The 14,857-nt window shown below is 28.0% G+C and overlaps 1 protein-coding gene across 1 annotated transcript in view; it reads right to left on the bottom strand.

The window, feature by feature from the left end:
• The window catches only part of LOC129958804 (uncharacterized), a 269,909-nt gene that overhangs the window by 122,814 nt on the left and 132,238 nt on the right, over positions 1–14,857 (bottom strand). Inside the window, exons 36-40 of the mRNA XM_056071493.1 lie at positions 12,448–12,666; positions 11,476–11,619; positions 5,520–6,358; positions 2,574–2,733; positions 199–432 (exon numbers count right to left, since the gene is read on the bottom strand). Coding sequence (XP_055927468.1) covers positions 199–432; positions 2,574–2,733; positions 5,520–6,358; positions 11,476–11,619; positions 12,448–12,666 — 1,596 coding nt within the window. The remainder of the gene's footprint in view (positions 1–198; positions 433–2,573; positions 2,734–5,519; positions 6,359–11,475; positions 11,620–12,447; positions 12,667–14,857) is intronic.

Below are 14,857 nucleotides of genomic sequence, written 5' to 3'. Positions count from 1 at the left end.
TTCTAAGTAAAATTAATGAAAAATTTGCATTATGCATTTTTCAATACTAAATTTTATTTTTCAACATCTTATATAAAAGTATTTTAAATAAGAAAGTATCCAGATTGGTTACATCAGTTCATTCAAATAAAATGCATACAGCATGATTTCCCATAATTGAAGATTTATTATTTGCATCAAAGAAATGAAAATACATACTTCAGAGTTGCTAATCACAATGTGAAAGATATGTTCAAATTGGAAATGCCATTTTGAATCACCCCGTTCCTTTTTAAATTGACGAAAGAAATCTTCAAGGAATACACTTGTCCAGTGGACATAAAAAAGAGAGCCCCCTCTTTCAAAACACATACTTGAGATCAACATATCAAGTGTGCAAGAACTGACTTCCCTTGCATTAGGAGTATAGAAAGAAAGAGAATTCTCTAGGATCTGAAAATAATAAACACACAGATTGAATATACATTCTTCAAGAAGGTGCATTACTGAAAGTTGTCTATTTAATTTCTACAACAATACCTTTTAAATACAGACAAAAAAGAATTGTTAAACAAGAAAAGTGTTATTTGTTTCTTTCTATACCTCATTTGTTTTTATTATAGATTAACAAAACAAGAATGATTACATGAATGTGTTTCCCTATATATAAATTAATATCTTAAATATCTAGAATGCAAGACAGAAATTAAAAATTAAAAGAATAATACAATAAAATGAGAATCTGCAACTAATATCAATGCCAAAATTTTTTTTATATTTTAATTCATATTACAAAAACCTTAAGTGCATTAAAAAGATTTTAATAGCATAAAAAAGCATAAAAATTAATCATTAAAAATGCTATTTGAATCCATTTATAAAAAAATATTTTTTTAGTACTTAGATTTTAGTTATAGCCTTAATTTGTTATGTCATTTAAATAATAAACATATGTCATCAAAATTATAAATTCTTGGAAAATTGTGATTTATGTGAAAGGAATGAAATCTGCATTATTTTTATTCACATTAGTTACTTTAAATGTCGAATAAATGAAAATAAAATAAAATAACAGAGATCAATTTAAGAGAATTTAGTTTTCTGCAAACAACACTAAAGAAAATATTAAACTTCACATTAAAATAATTTAATCAAAATCTTTTTATATAACTCAATTCAATACAGCAGTTTATTACAGTTAAAAAGATAATAATTTGGTATGGATATTTATTATTTAAATTCCTAATTTGTTTTTTAAAATTGATTATTCAAACAACAGGGCAAAAGAGAAAATATTCTGCTAAATAATAACCTTAATTTCTAGATGATTATTATAGAAGAATGCAAAATAAATATAAAATTCTTCTCATTTTCTAAAATGAAACAAATGATATTTTATTAATAAAAGCTATATACATATCGGCATCATTCTCTGCACTTCACGCATCAGAGAATGCTGCAGATATGCACTACATACATATCTGTATCATTGTCTGCACTTTCAAGAACTTTTATTTTCTCACAAGATTAAAAGCTTTGCTAAATTATAGTTCAATGATATGATGCAAATATAGATAAAGTAAGTATAAACATGCATTTAACATTACACATTTTACCATTAAAAAAAAGTTGATGACAGTTGGAAGCATTTGTAACCTTGGTTTTCTTCAAATAAAAAGTCAAGGGACATTTTTGGAATAAAATTTTATCTCACAATATACCAAATAATGGTGAAGGACATATGAAACAGACAATAAATTCAGTAAATTACAATGCAATTGCTCCACATATCTGTGCATATTTTCTAGTGTTCCACTGTAAACCAAAAAGCACTTTCTTGCATATTTGGAAAAATTTCAAGTTATGTAACTGTAATTTAGTCTTTTATCTGCTCAATATTGAGGAACTTTATAAAATACATCTTAGATTTGATATGTTTATAGCTTCATTCTGAACAACACATATTGCACAAACACAAGGTTTTTATTACTCAAGAAAATCATTACGCATAGCTAAATGTGCTATAGTCTTCAGTTTCCTGCTTATGGATAATTTGGATCCAGTAGCATGATGTCATAGTCTGCAAATAGGATTCTACAGACGATAAAATACAAAATTATCCTTTTCCTCTTATTATAAAAGAAACAGATGAGCTATGCATAGTTCCTTCTTACACATTTAGTGTGGTTTCTGAGATTATGATGACCTTTCATAATGCCATTTAAATTTAAATCAATATATTTTAAAATTTTAACAAGATTCTTAATGGTCAACTTTTAGAAAATTGGAGAATTGAATCTAGTAAGTAGCCTGTTTATCTAAATTTGTAAGTAAAATTTTCTGTACTTATTTATGTTTCATTGCCAATAAATGAATTTAAATAATGTTTGTCAATCTTCCATTAATTAACATTCTCCAAAATTATATACAAAAAGAATACAATTATCAGAAATGAAACCACTGTATAGGGACTTTATACCCATCATTTATGTAATAATATTATATATAAAATATTTCAATTATATCGTAGTTTAAATATTATCAAGGAAATTAAGAAATCTAAATTAGATTATTTTAAAAGAAATTATTATCACCTTATACTGCACATCTGGACTAAATTTTGCTCCCAAAAGTTTTTGCAAATACAGGGAAAACATATCACAGTAGTAGCTCAAAAAAGGGTGTTGTCTAAAATCAGAATGCCATATATAAAGTTCTGCAAATAACTTCAATCTTCCTAGGAGATCTTCAGAACTGAAATAAAGTATTGGAAAATAAATTTTATAAATCTAAGGAGGGTTTTTTTTAGAGAAATGGAGAAACATTCAATACATATTTTGCTAGAGGACTGAGATGAATTACATTCAAAATTATTTGTTAAAAATAATTTAACTGTCATATTTGAAGGAATTTTGAAAACACAGATTAACAGAGGCAATTTAAAAATGAGAAGAATATAATTTATTAAAACTCTAACTATATTGTGACAAAAGTAATTCCAAACAAGAAGAATCTGAAATCTTTAATAATATCTAGAAAATCTTGTTCAATGATTATATAAATAAAATAGTAGGTTTTAACTTTTGTATAACTTTCAAGACAGTTAATATCAGTAACTTATTAATTAAAAAATTACATGAACTTTAAATATAATAGTATAAAAGCATTTTTTTTTTTTTTTTTTTTTTTGACAAAATCTAAAATTTCTAATTTTTAGTTTGTCGATGTTGTTGATTTGATAATATCAGTCAGCCAATTAAGAAAAATACTGCATGCATTTGCAAGTAAATTCAAAAATATGAAAAACGTTCGAATAATTATATTTGGGAATTTACATGGTACTTCATTTTAATTTGAAATACTTTGGCTACATGGAATATTTAAAATAAATGAGACAGCAAAATCAAATTAAGCCAACAATATTAAGGGGGAAATATTGAGGGCCCATCCTTAAAAAATTTGGTGATGGGGCATAAAGACAGTTGTTTGTTAATTTAGCTATAATAGTCATATTTACTAACATATAATTAATGCATTAATTGATGTGTTTCTACCTTTATTAGTGATTTATGATAGAAATTGCTTTATAAAATGAATTTCTTTCAATGCACATTACTGATGTCAACTCTAAAAAATATATTGCAAACAGTTAATCACAAACAAGATACACAGAAATTGAAGACACAGTACACAATGCTTAAAATTAATGGGACAATTTTTTAGCTATTTTTCTTTCATGATGCATAGCGAGAAACAGCTACAAAAATTAAGTACTTTTAAACAAAATAGCAAAAAAAAAAAAAAAAAAAAAAGCACTTTTGCAATGTATGCACACATAAACCCGCATACTTTCTAAATAAAGGAAATTTTTTACTTTTTAATAGTGCATAATTTTTATTTAAAAAATTCTTAATTTTTAATGCATATTCTTTAAATTTCTAAATATGCACAATGTTTTCTATTGTAAAACAAATTATGTCTTTTTAGTTTTGATAGAAACAAAAATGGTCATAAAAAATATCAATACCAAAAAAATTAAGTCAACTTATTATTTAAGATTAACAATAAAGATGTCTGACTTTTTTCAACATTTCTTAAAATTAACAAATTATCAATTTTTTTATGTGGATAACTTAGTGCATCATTTCTGAAAACACCAATATTGATGTAGAAGCATAGCATGACATATATTTTGCATTTGATTTTTGTATATGCAACAACAAATAAGATTTGATATGGCTGGAATGAAAAGTGTGAATTTCATCCTGCCTTAACTCATTATATTTAACAATTTTATTTGCAGTCTTATAAAGTTAGGAACTAAAGCATTTCGGGATGACTACCATCATGATACTGGCAAAATTGCCATGCAATTGTCAACCGAACAATGCCAGGTTTTAAATAAGTTTTTAAAGGTCTCCCCCCCCTCCTCCACTTTAAGAATAGCAGCTTTTAGATACAGTCATACTATAAAAAAAACTGTTTATCACTTCTTACTTCTGTAATTTAGTAAAGGATTTTCTTTTTTTGAGTAATTAATGTTCTGAAAATTTAATAAAAGTTCACCTTTTAACTTATATTTACAAATATGTTTTAAAAAATTTAAACAAAAATTACTGAAAAATATTATTTTATATTATACAAAAAAAAAAAAAAAAAAAAATGAAAATGCTTTAATAAGTCTTAGTTTTTATGAATAATAGAAGCAAATTGATAAAGTTTAAAAAAAATCCTGTTAAAAGTACTTTTTGAAGGCAATGTGAAACGATATAACACGTTTCTTCAAAATAAAACAAAACTCATCAAATAAAGAATCTTATTCAGTGAACTGCTTAAAAATTTTTTAAGTTTAAATTAAAGCCAACAAAGCATTTTTCTATCACAAATTTAACAGTGGTAAAATAATGTGATACGAAGATTCAAAGAAGCATTAATATTGTTTTGAATTACATTACAATAAAAAACATTGTTACAAAGCAAGAGTGGGAAGGAGAGGTTCATTAAGCAATGTCTTAACATGTGTTGGAACCCCTGGATCTTTTTCACCAAGGATTTCTTTTTTTAATTCTTTCCCTTTTGTTTTCTATTCTAGGCATGGGGAACAAAGCAAAATAATAATAATAATAAAAAAAACTTTTGTTACACTTTTCAAGAAAATTATGCACTTTTTATGTGCCATGTCACCCCCCCCCAAAAAAAATTAAGTACTTTAAAGATACTTAAAAATGGTTTTCAAATCTAATCACTCTTCAAGATACTATGCAACCTATTATTTAATAAAGACATAAAACAATTAATTTTAATATTTTTCATATTTCTAGAATTTTTTTCTTTGTAAAAAAAAAAAAAAAAAAAAAAAAAAAAAAAAAAAATTTGAAATGATTTTTAAATGAAACATAAGCTTGCTTTTTTTCATCTTAAAAATTTGTAGATTTCTGTACAAGAGCATTAATAAAGAGTGATTTAATTGCACTTAACACATCAGAATGATGCTCATGTAATTTTTTTTACTAACAACAATAAAAAAAAAAAATACTCACATGTAATGACAGGCACACTCTAGCAGAAGACAAGAAAGTTGTAATAAAGGTTTCAATATCTCAGTGTCCCGTTTTGTGACTTCTTCAAAACATATCATAATTGCTTGTTCAAATTTTGCATCAATGTCTTTGTTTGTCCCATGTTTTAATATGGTAAAATCTAATTTCTTCAGTGGAAATAGAAATGAAGGTATTATTAAATATTCTAATATTTTTATTTCTAAATGTGAGGAATATAGTTTCTTTTCATGATATATAACAAATTTTATAAGAGTCTCTTTCTTCCAGAGGTTTGATTGCTTTTCTATAACTTCATCCCTAAAAAAATCTGTCAAAAACTGAAAATGTTCAGGGAATCGTTCAACTGGTGCTTTCAAAAGTTCAAAGAGTAATTCAGTATCATTGGAAAATTTGTATATTTCCACTAGAAGCCTGGCAAGTTTTATGTGCTCTTTAAATCTTGGAAAATTGTGTATAGTTGGAGGAATAAGTTTGCCTTTCTTTTCTGAAATAGACCATATCATTTGCAATCCAGAAACAATAGATTTTTCTTGAAGTAAATCTTTATCATACTCTTGAAGATGATGAATCAACTCAATAGCAAAATAAGTTAGCTCATTAGGAAATGGATATAGATGACTTGGAACGTCTTCACACATAATACTTTCTTGTGTTCTTGACCAATCATTCAGCATCCAGTTAAGGAATAAATACTTAGAATTAAAATTTATCTCTCCTACAGGATATAACATTTTTGACAATTTGAAATCATGGATGAATGAATCATTATTCAATATTGTAGCATGCAAATATTGACCCCACTTTCCTTGAAGTAGACACTACAGGGAAGAAAAACCAGTAATAAATAAAATGTGCTTAAAATAATAATAAAGTTTTCATTAACACAATGCTTACTATGAACAGTAAGTCAATATTAATTAATGAAAAAAATTAATGAAGCTAAGCTACAGAAAAATAAACTTGCATGAGAATAAAAATATTTCTTGCATCTGTTAATTCTTGTTTCAAAAGCCTCATATAACAAAATCACAAAAATCTTAATTAAAATTTGCATTTTGTGATTCTTCTTCTATTGAAATAATAATACTATTATAAAAAAAAAACATACTAAGTTCTATAAAAATAGACATTGAATCAATTAAAGCTAAACTGATTGGAATCAATTAAAGGTGTCTACTTATATATTCTAAGAAAAGAAGTTTTAAAATTTTAAAATTCACTGTAAGATTATGTTTAAAAAAAAAGAAAAAAATAGGAGAATTTAAAAAACCTAAAAATTATTCTCAAAAATTAATACTATTAAAATTAATAATTATTAATTTTTATATTATTATAATAAAAATTAATTAAGATTTTGTATAGCTGCCTTGAGATCATTAACCCATATGTATAAATCATTAACCATGCAGTTGTCCTGACACTGTATCAACAATTTTTTTAATAATTCATGAATGACATGAAAATGAATGCTGGGAGTGCAATTAGTTTACATATTATTATTAATCTGATTATCAGATAACATAATAAACAGTCCTATTATTAATGGCCAAATTATGCGAGAGGAACCACCAATAATTAAGGTACAAAATATTTTTCAAAGCTCCTCATTAAATGAATGCACAAAAGTCAGAAATACCAATTATATGAAAAATGATGAATAATATAAATTAAATTAAATGATAAGTAGTATATATATATATATATATATATATACTACTACTACTAAGAATTTGATATTTTATGAATATATTGACTTCATAATTTAATGATTTCTATTAACATTTACTTTCTCTTTTATTTATAAAGATATTTTTGATAAAAGATAGTGGGCAATCAGATGGAAAAGGGTTGGAAAAAAATTGATGTTGCTAAATTCATTTTTATGAATAGTCATTGGTTAAAAACCCTGGACAAAATTAATTTTTAACACTTTTGGCTTAAAGAAAGAGAAACAATATTGGACCTCTGCTATATGAGATTATTTTGCTGCAACAGAGATGAGAAAATCAGCTACTACAGTTTAAAGATATACTCATAATTAAGGATTGTATGCAAAAAGTCTAACTGTATGTGTCCTTCTTAATTGATGACAAAAAATATTTTGGAAAAGACAACACATTTCATTCATTAGACATTATTGGATGACCTCAGGTTTCTTTAGAAATGAGTTCAGATTAGCTCTACAATTGAATTAGACTATGTTCCGACTAAAAGAATATAAAGTCCCAGATAGCAGCAGTCAAACACCTTTGAAAGAACATTGCAACAAAGGTTGAAATATTCGATTTTCAGATCGGAATCTCTTTGGGTGATCACACTTATTCCATATATAACTGAGGAGCTCTCTCAGTAATGAGATATAGAGTTGAGATTATCCATATGCTGATGTTTTTGGTGAAAAAAAAAATCATTCTACTAAATGAACTACAATCTTAATGAACTAGGCTTGTCCAAGAATATCTTCCAGGTTAAAGTTCGTAGATCTAAATTTTAAGACCTTCTTAAATGGAAAGAGCATCTTTAGGACTCCTTCAGAAGACAAGTGGCTACTTTAAGACGCTGAATAGGGTTATTAAATGAGACTGAATAAGCTTTGCTCCCTTATAAGCCTTTGTTTCCCATTTCCACACCATAAATTAACAGCTTATTTGAAAATGTGGAAAATTGATGCCGCTAATGTATTACAGTTGGGAAGGGGGACACTTGCCTTATTAAAAACCATTTATTAATTTTTAACTGATATATTTCATTTATAAATTTTCTCCAGCAATGAATGTTTGTGCAAAAAAGTAACAATTTAAATTGTTTAAAAAAATTTTGTTTGGTGCCAAGATGAAATGCAATTCAATAGATGACTATTTAATATACAATTAATTGAGTTTTTATGTTTTATTTATTTGGAAATGAGAAACATATGAACACAAAAAATTATTTTGGGGAATTAGTGCAAAAACCATCCTTAGTATCCAAACCTTAGTATTAAACCATCCTATTAAATTCCCCTTTTGAAACCATAATGATTATTCTAGGTAGAAAAGTATAATGCTAAAGTTATAATAGCTGAATTGAATATAATTTGCACTCATTATCCCGTTTTCACAACTTTAATGTAACAAATGTGTAGAAATATCCATATACATGGTAAATTATAGATGTAATTCAAATTTCGGCCACAGCTTTTTAAAAAAATATTTTTTTATTAAAGAGTACTAAATCTCTAATTTTTAGAAGAAACTACAATAATAATTTAATATGTAGTAGATTTGATTGCTGCACTGAGTAAGATTTAAATAAAAGAATGAATTAAGGTTTCAGCAACCAAATATTGATCCTCTCATAAAAATTACTACAATTCAGACTTTTATCATTTTCTTCAGGGTTGCCACTCAAATCTGGGGGGAAAAAATCCCTGTGTGTATCATATTCAAGATACAAGGAAATGCAAGAATAGTATTCATGTGCTAGTCATAATGCAAAATGATTTTAAAGAGTGGAAAAACCAAGGAAAGGAAGCAACAATTTAATATTATACGAAATAATAGCGTATTAAAAATAGGTTTACATTTACATAAAAAAAGACAATTTCTTTTTATATATTATCTAGAATTTAGCAAGACAAAATTTATATATTAAGTAGGGAGGGGGAATATATTACCACTCATGCTCTTTAAATGTAAGACACCCAAAATTAAAAACTTGGGTGAAATAAAACACATAACATTTTTGTTATCATGATAAAAATCATTTAATAACTTACCAGCAACAATAACAACAACAACAACAACAAAAACTTACAAAGGAAGATTTTTCTTTTTATTACTCTTGTGAGCAGGCAAGCAGTCTTGTACATTTTCTTCTTTCAGCATGACTAGTAAGTGTTTATTTTTTATTTATGCCAATTCATGTATTTGGGCGTCGATTTCTGAAGATTATTCAGACATCAGTTTTATGGAGTTAATCTTTAACAAATAAGGTATGACATTTTTGTACAGCCTAAAGTACATTTTTCACCTATGTCATTTTCATATGAACATATGTGAAAATATTTCTGATATATCATTGAATGCATTAAAGGTCTAATGTGATGCAACACGTTTTAATGCCCATAAAGATTCAGCTTCAAATGATTTGTTTTTGAACTACAAAGTTCGAAATCGTTGTATTTTTGGACATTACATTTGATGTTTCCGGATTTGACATGACATCTTTTCCTATATTTCTTTTAGATACTAAATCCAAAATTAATCATGACTTTGTTGAACCGGCAAGCAGCCTTGTATGTTTTCCTCTTTCAGCATGAATAGTAAGTGCCTATTTTACAATATTACTTAAGCCTATTATCTTCTTACAAATCAAGCAATGAGGTAAAACTAAATGCCAGTTTAGCAAATTAGTGCAGAATTTCTCAAACCCATTTAGCAAAAGCAGGGATATTGTTTTTTATCCGTCCAATTCGTATTAAATACAGATTTGGAGCCACTAATAGTTTAAAAAAAAAAAAAAAAAAAAAAAAACATCTCTATCTGCTTCGAAAAAGCTTGCAATTTCTCAAATAATAAACAAATCATTCTATAAACAAGTATGGCAGACTAAATACTACCAGGCTACCTTCGCAGAGAAATATACTCTATTCTTTCATGCAGTTACAGAAGTCTCGCGCATGCTCATTAGTTTCAATTCGGGAATTGCATGGAAAAAGAACAATTGTCTTGAAAATCAAAATTGGAATGATCTAAACAGAAAAAAAAAAAAAGAAAAAAAAAGGAAGAGAGTAAAAAAGAGGCGAGTTTTCTTATTGCACAATGGTGAATGTTATTATTTCGTTTTGGGAAGCTATGTCTATGATCCTTTGTTTTTGTAATCTTTAGAGATAGGCATTTCTTTAAATATGAAAAAAATAACTAAGAAATTTAAAATTTCATGTATTTTCTACGTTTTTATAAAAATTTTCAAACTTCCCTGCATTTTCCCATTTTTCTAGACGATTTTTAATTCCCTGTGTTTTCCTGGTTTTCTGTTCTCCCGGTGGCTTGGCAATCCTGATTTTTATAGTGCTAGTAAGCTTATAGGTCTGAAAAAAGCATTAAAAATTCACTAAAATTAAATTGTCCTACTATAACTAAAAGCTAATGCACAGTTCCAAAGAAAAAAAATTCAGTTCTGTGGGTTGAATATGATTATTATTCTGAAATAAAGAAAATTTGGGCTTATGATAATTTAATATAAATATCAGAATAATTATTTGTTAATTACTTGAAAGTAAAACCAATATATAATTAACAACTTGTACATTAACGATTATTCAAAGTGAAAAAAAAAAACTGCAGAAAGCCTTTAAAGTATGCAAGTTTTTTCTACTCTGAATAATCTATGTTGAATCATGTGTTTTTTAGAGGTTGCTGCATTTGGTTATTCTAATTGCATTTTTTTTCTCTCTTTCTTCCTAATGATATGAGTTATTTTAAAAGATTTGTTTCATTATTTTTAGTTTTAGCAGAATTATTTTTGAATTTTCTCATTCGTGAAATCCTATTTCAACCTTAGATTAAAGATGGAGGAAAATAGTGCTTAAATTCTTCAGAGAAGTTAAATGAAAGCATTTTCCTTTTTACAAGGTAATGAAACAAAATTTATTTAGTTCCTGGGAGCCACTCTCTTCCTTTCTGTCCATATTATCTGTCAATCTAGTTTTTGTGTATATGGTACTACCTCAGATTAAGGTAGTAACAATAACAATAGCAGGTAATTAGCAATCATTCTGACAAACACACAAAAGGTAATATTGTGAATGATTAGATTATCCAACAGTAAGGTCTGATATGGCAAACCTTACTGAGTTATTGGTACAACAACAGTTACCAGCCATGTATATAGAAAGTGCTGCATATAAAGAAAAGATTACTGATTAGAATTGAACAAATTTAAAGATACTTACTTCCGTGAAAAATGACGAAAGAAGTTTTTTCTCTTCATTATTTCCTATTACAAATTCAAAAGTGAAACTATTTACTATTTTTTCTGGGTTAAACTTGAACACAGTGCTCAGGATATCCCAAAACACATCTTTAATACCATAACCCTGAAATGGAAAATAAAAATTTCAGTAAAAATTAACAGCCAATCTTGCAATTATATCCTTTTTTCATCAGCAACAAAATCTAGGACTATGCTTATGAATCAGAAAATGCTAAACTTTTAGGTGATACTTGTTTCATTAATGATTTACATTACTCAGAAAAAACCAATAAAGTAAAACTTCAGAGAGGAGAGAGAGCTTTACAAACTGATTTATAAATACACTATATAAAGGGAGGGGTGTTAAAAATGAATTCAACTGCTAAAAACAGCCACAATGAATAAAATTTTTTCATATTGAATTAAAGTATTTGATAAAAATTTCTGCACAGTTATTGCAGTGAATTTTTTTTTTTTTTCCATACTGAATTAAAGTAATTGCATAACAAATTCTTCAATTATTAAGTAATTATTATTCAATCTGTTAAGTAGGAACAGACTGTTTCGCCGATATTAAATTGCACAAAAGACTGGAATGCATTATTTACGAAAAAAAAAAACAATAAACAGGTCCAAGTGAGTTGCATATTGTTCTTTGTTTCTGGACTTTCTTAACTTGAAGAAAGATTTTTTACAATAAATTCAGTATAGCTTTATTGTTCTTTAGTGGAACTCTTTAAGTATGAAGGAATTCAACTCAGTACAAATAAAAAAAATGCTCACTAATTATTTTTTTAACATGTGAATTTACATTTTTAATACATTGTATGTAAATGTATGAAACACGTTTTTCAAATTTTATATAAATGAAACTAAAGGGGAAAAAATCTCAATTCATCAATTAAGTAAAATAATGAACTACAAATATTATTACTATAAATAACAGTATTACCGGAAAAAATGCATCCTTAAAAGTTCTTTGCCATTTTAATTCCAGTGAGAAATCTATAGGCCATCGCAAACAGCGTAGAACAAAATGCAAATAAAATGAATAAATGTTCTGATCTTCTGGTTGCAGATTATCTTTGAGTAAAATAAAAAGGCAAAACATGTGACGAATATGTTTCAGAAGATTAAAAACTTGATGAATATAAAGACAGTCATCTTCTCCCTATTAAAACAAAATTCATATATTAAAAATATAAAAAAATGTTAAAAAAGAAATATTCAGCTTATATGCTGGAACTGACAAAATAAAAATAATAAGAGGAAAAGATGCAATACAAAAAATGAATTCATTGGCTAACAAATATGTAATAAATACATTATATAAATGAAAGTGAAATCTAATATATAAAAATGAATCTTTCTTTGTTCGTATTTTATGCGCTGCCGTACAGTTCATCTGATTGTGATAAAACTTCTATATTGAACATTATTTTAAAATCGACAAAAGACAAACAGTAAACGGCACAGGTCATTCGGAGTTAATCGCACATATGTTGTTACAAAATTGTAATACTACTTTCCAGTACGGCTAGTTAAATCACTGGAAAGACAGTTTTACGATCAGCTCTGTTGGCCACGTCAGTGATCTCAGAGCTTGGTGACAAAATAGATATTATCGGAAACTTCAAGAATTTTACCGATTCAGTCAATGGGAACCGAGATACGCCTGATTGGTCCAGACCCTTCTTAGCTCACCTTCCGGGAACTATAAAAGGTCGGCAGTCTCAATCTGCAATCAGTGAAGATTAAACTCCTTGAAAACCACGCCCACCGCCGTGACCAAGACGCCTGATTCGCCCGCCCATCCACCTCAGCAATAGTACTTAAGCCGATGTTCCTTGCCACCAGCCTCTTTCAAGACCTTTCCCCACTCCTGTACAAACCATCTTTCGTCCTGCGGAAAGTATTAGTCGATCGGAGATGGCGCTCCAAATTTTTTCCTTGTGTCCTTGTGTCTGCAATCAGTCGTATTCGTGAATCGAGTCGTTGAGAGAATAGCGAAGAAACGGCGGTAATATTTCAGAGAAGAACAAGCGTTGTGGAGCTGAAGCGATTGTAGAATTGAACTGTGTGCCGAATTCTGGCGTCTATTGTGGAAGCAGCATCGAGTCGTGTGCGGAGTAAATTGTCGTATAGTAGAGTGTGGCAGTTGGAAACAGCTACAGCGAGAAGACAGTGGAAAATTGCAGACGTTTGGAGAGACCGTAGGATGAAGCTACGTAGATTCCCTCCTTCTGCTGAATCCTGTCTGGCCGCTTTGTGTGCTGTTTTTATTACTACCGATTATAACTTGTTTGTCGTAGAGTTCTGCTGTGTGTTGTCTAGGTTCGTTTCGGCTGTATATTTGTCGTCTTTGTATACGTGTCCTCCGTGTAAATAGAAGTCGTCGTCATTCGTTATTAAGCCCTGCTGATTGTTTTCACACCATACACTTACTACAAACGAACCCGTTGATTTTACGGACTTAGTGGAATTGAAGTTCCGTAACAATATTGAAAAAATACAATTATTATCATCAATGCCAATTAATGTGAGTGAAATGAAATCAAAAATATTTAGTGGAAGCACTAATTTTTTCTTTTTCTTGAGTCATATAAGTAAGATATTGTCATTCAACCTGCACAATATTTTGGCCGTGGCAAATAGTACATATTATCATCGATGTAAGGTAATTTATATATAATGGAAATTTTCCAGTGCAAATAGTGTAACTTCAAGTGTGCATACTGAATCTAGAAAATCCACGTTTTTCACATGGCCAATTGTATTTTGGAGGCTCACGAGTTGGACAGCCAAGAAATTTATTTTTGCTAAAGTCGAAAAAATGAAAAATATTGTCTACTGTCCGTTTCAGTATTCTGAGACGACCACTTTTCGACGATTCTATCTCATTAAGGGGTGAAACGCGGAAGGATGAGCGCATTTCCAGCAAATCTTCGACTTCGACACTATTAGATACTCTTTCGTTCATTTTTTTTTCATGTGTATATTCTGTCGTTTCTGATCTTATTATTTTATTTTAATTTAGTCTGCAAGTGATCCGAGTTTACTTTATTGTTAAATGTGAACATCTCCTCCTTTCATCTTTCCTCTCACTCCTATTTTGACGAATTAAATCCCCCCCTAACTCATGCAAAAAACCCATCGCAAAAGAGCGATGGGTTTTTGAATCCGTTGGCAAACCATACTCTAAAGCATTTGATTAATAAAGTTTAAAAAATATAATAAATATTATTTGTACTCCGCCTTTATATATCATTCAATTTCAATGAATATATTCATTGTCAAACAAGAAAATAAATATCAATCCCCCTATCATTCCCAATTAAACAAGATAGCTATTTCAAATGATA

This window comes from Argiope bruennichi, chromosome X1 (assembly GCF_947563725.1).
Source record: "Argiope bruennichi chromosome X1, qqArgBrue1.1, whole genome shotgun sequence".
Taxonomy (NCBI): Eukaryota; Metazoa; Arthropoda; class Arachnida; order Araneae; family Araneidae; genus Argiope; species Argiope bruennichi.
This window is presented reverse-complemented; position numbering and strand designations above follow the sequence as displayed.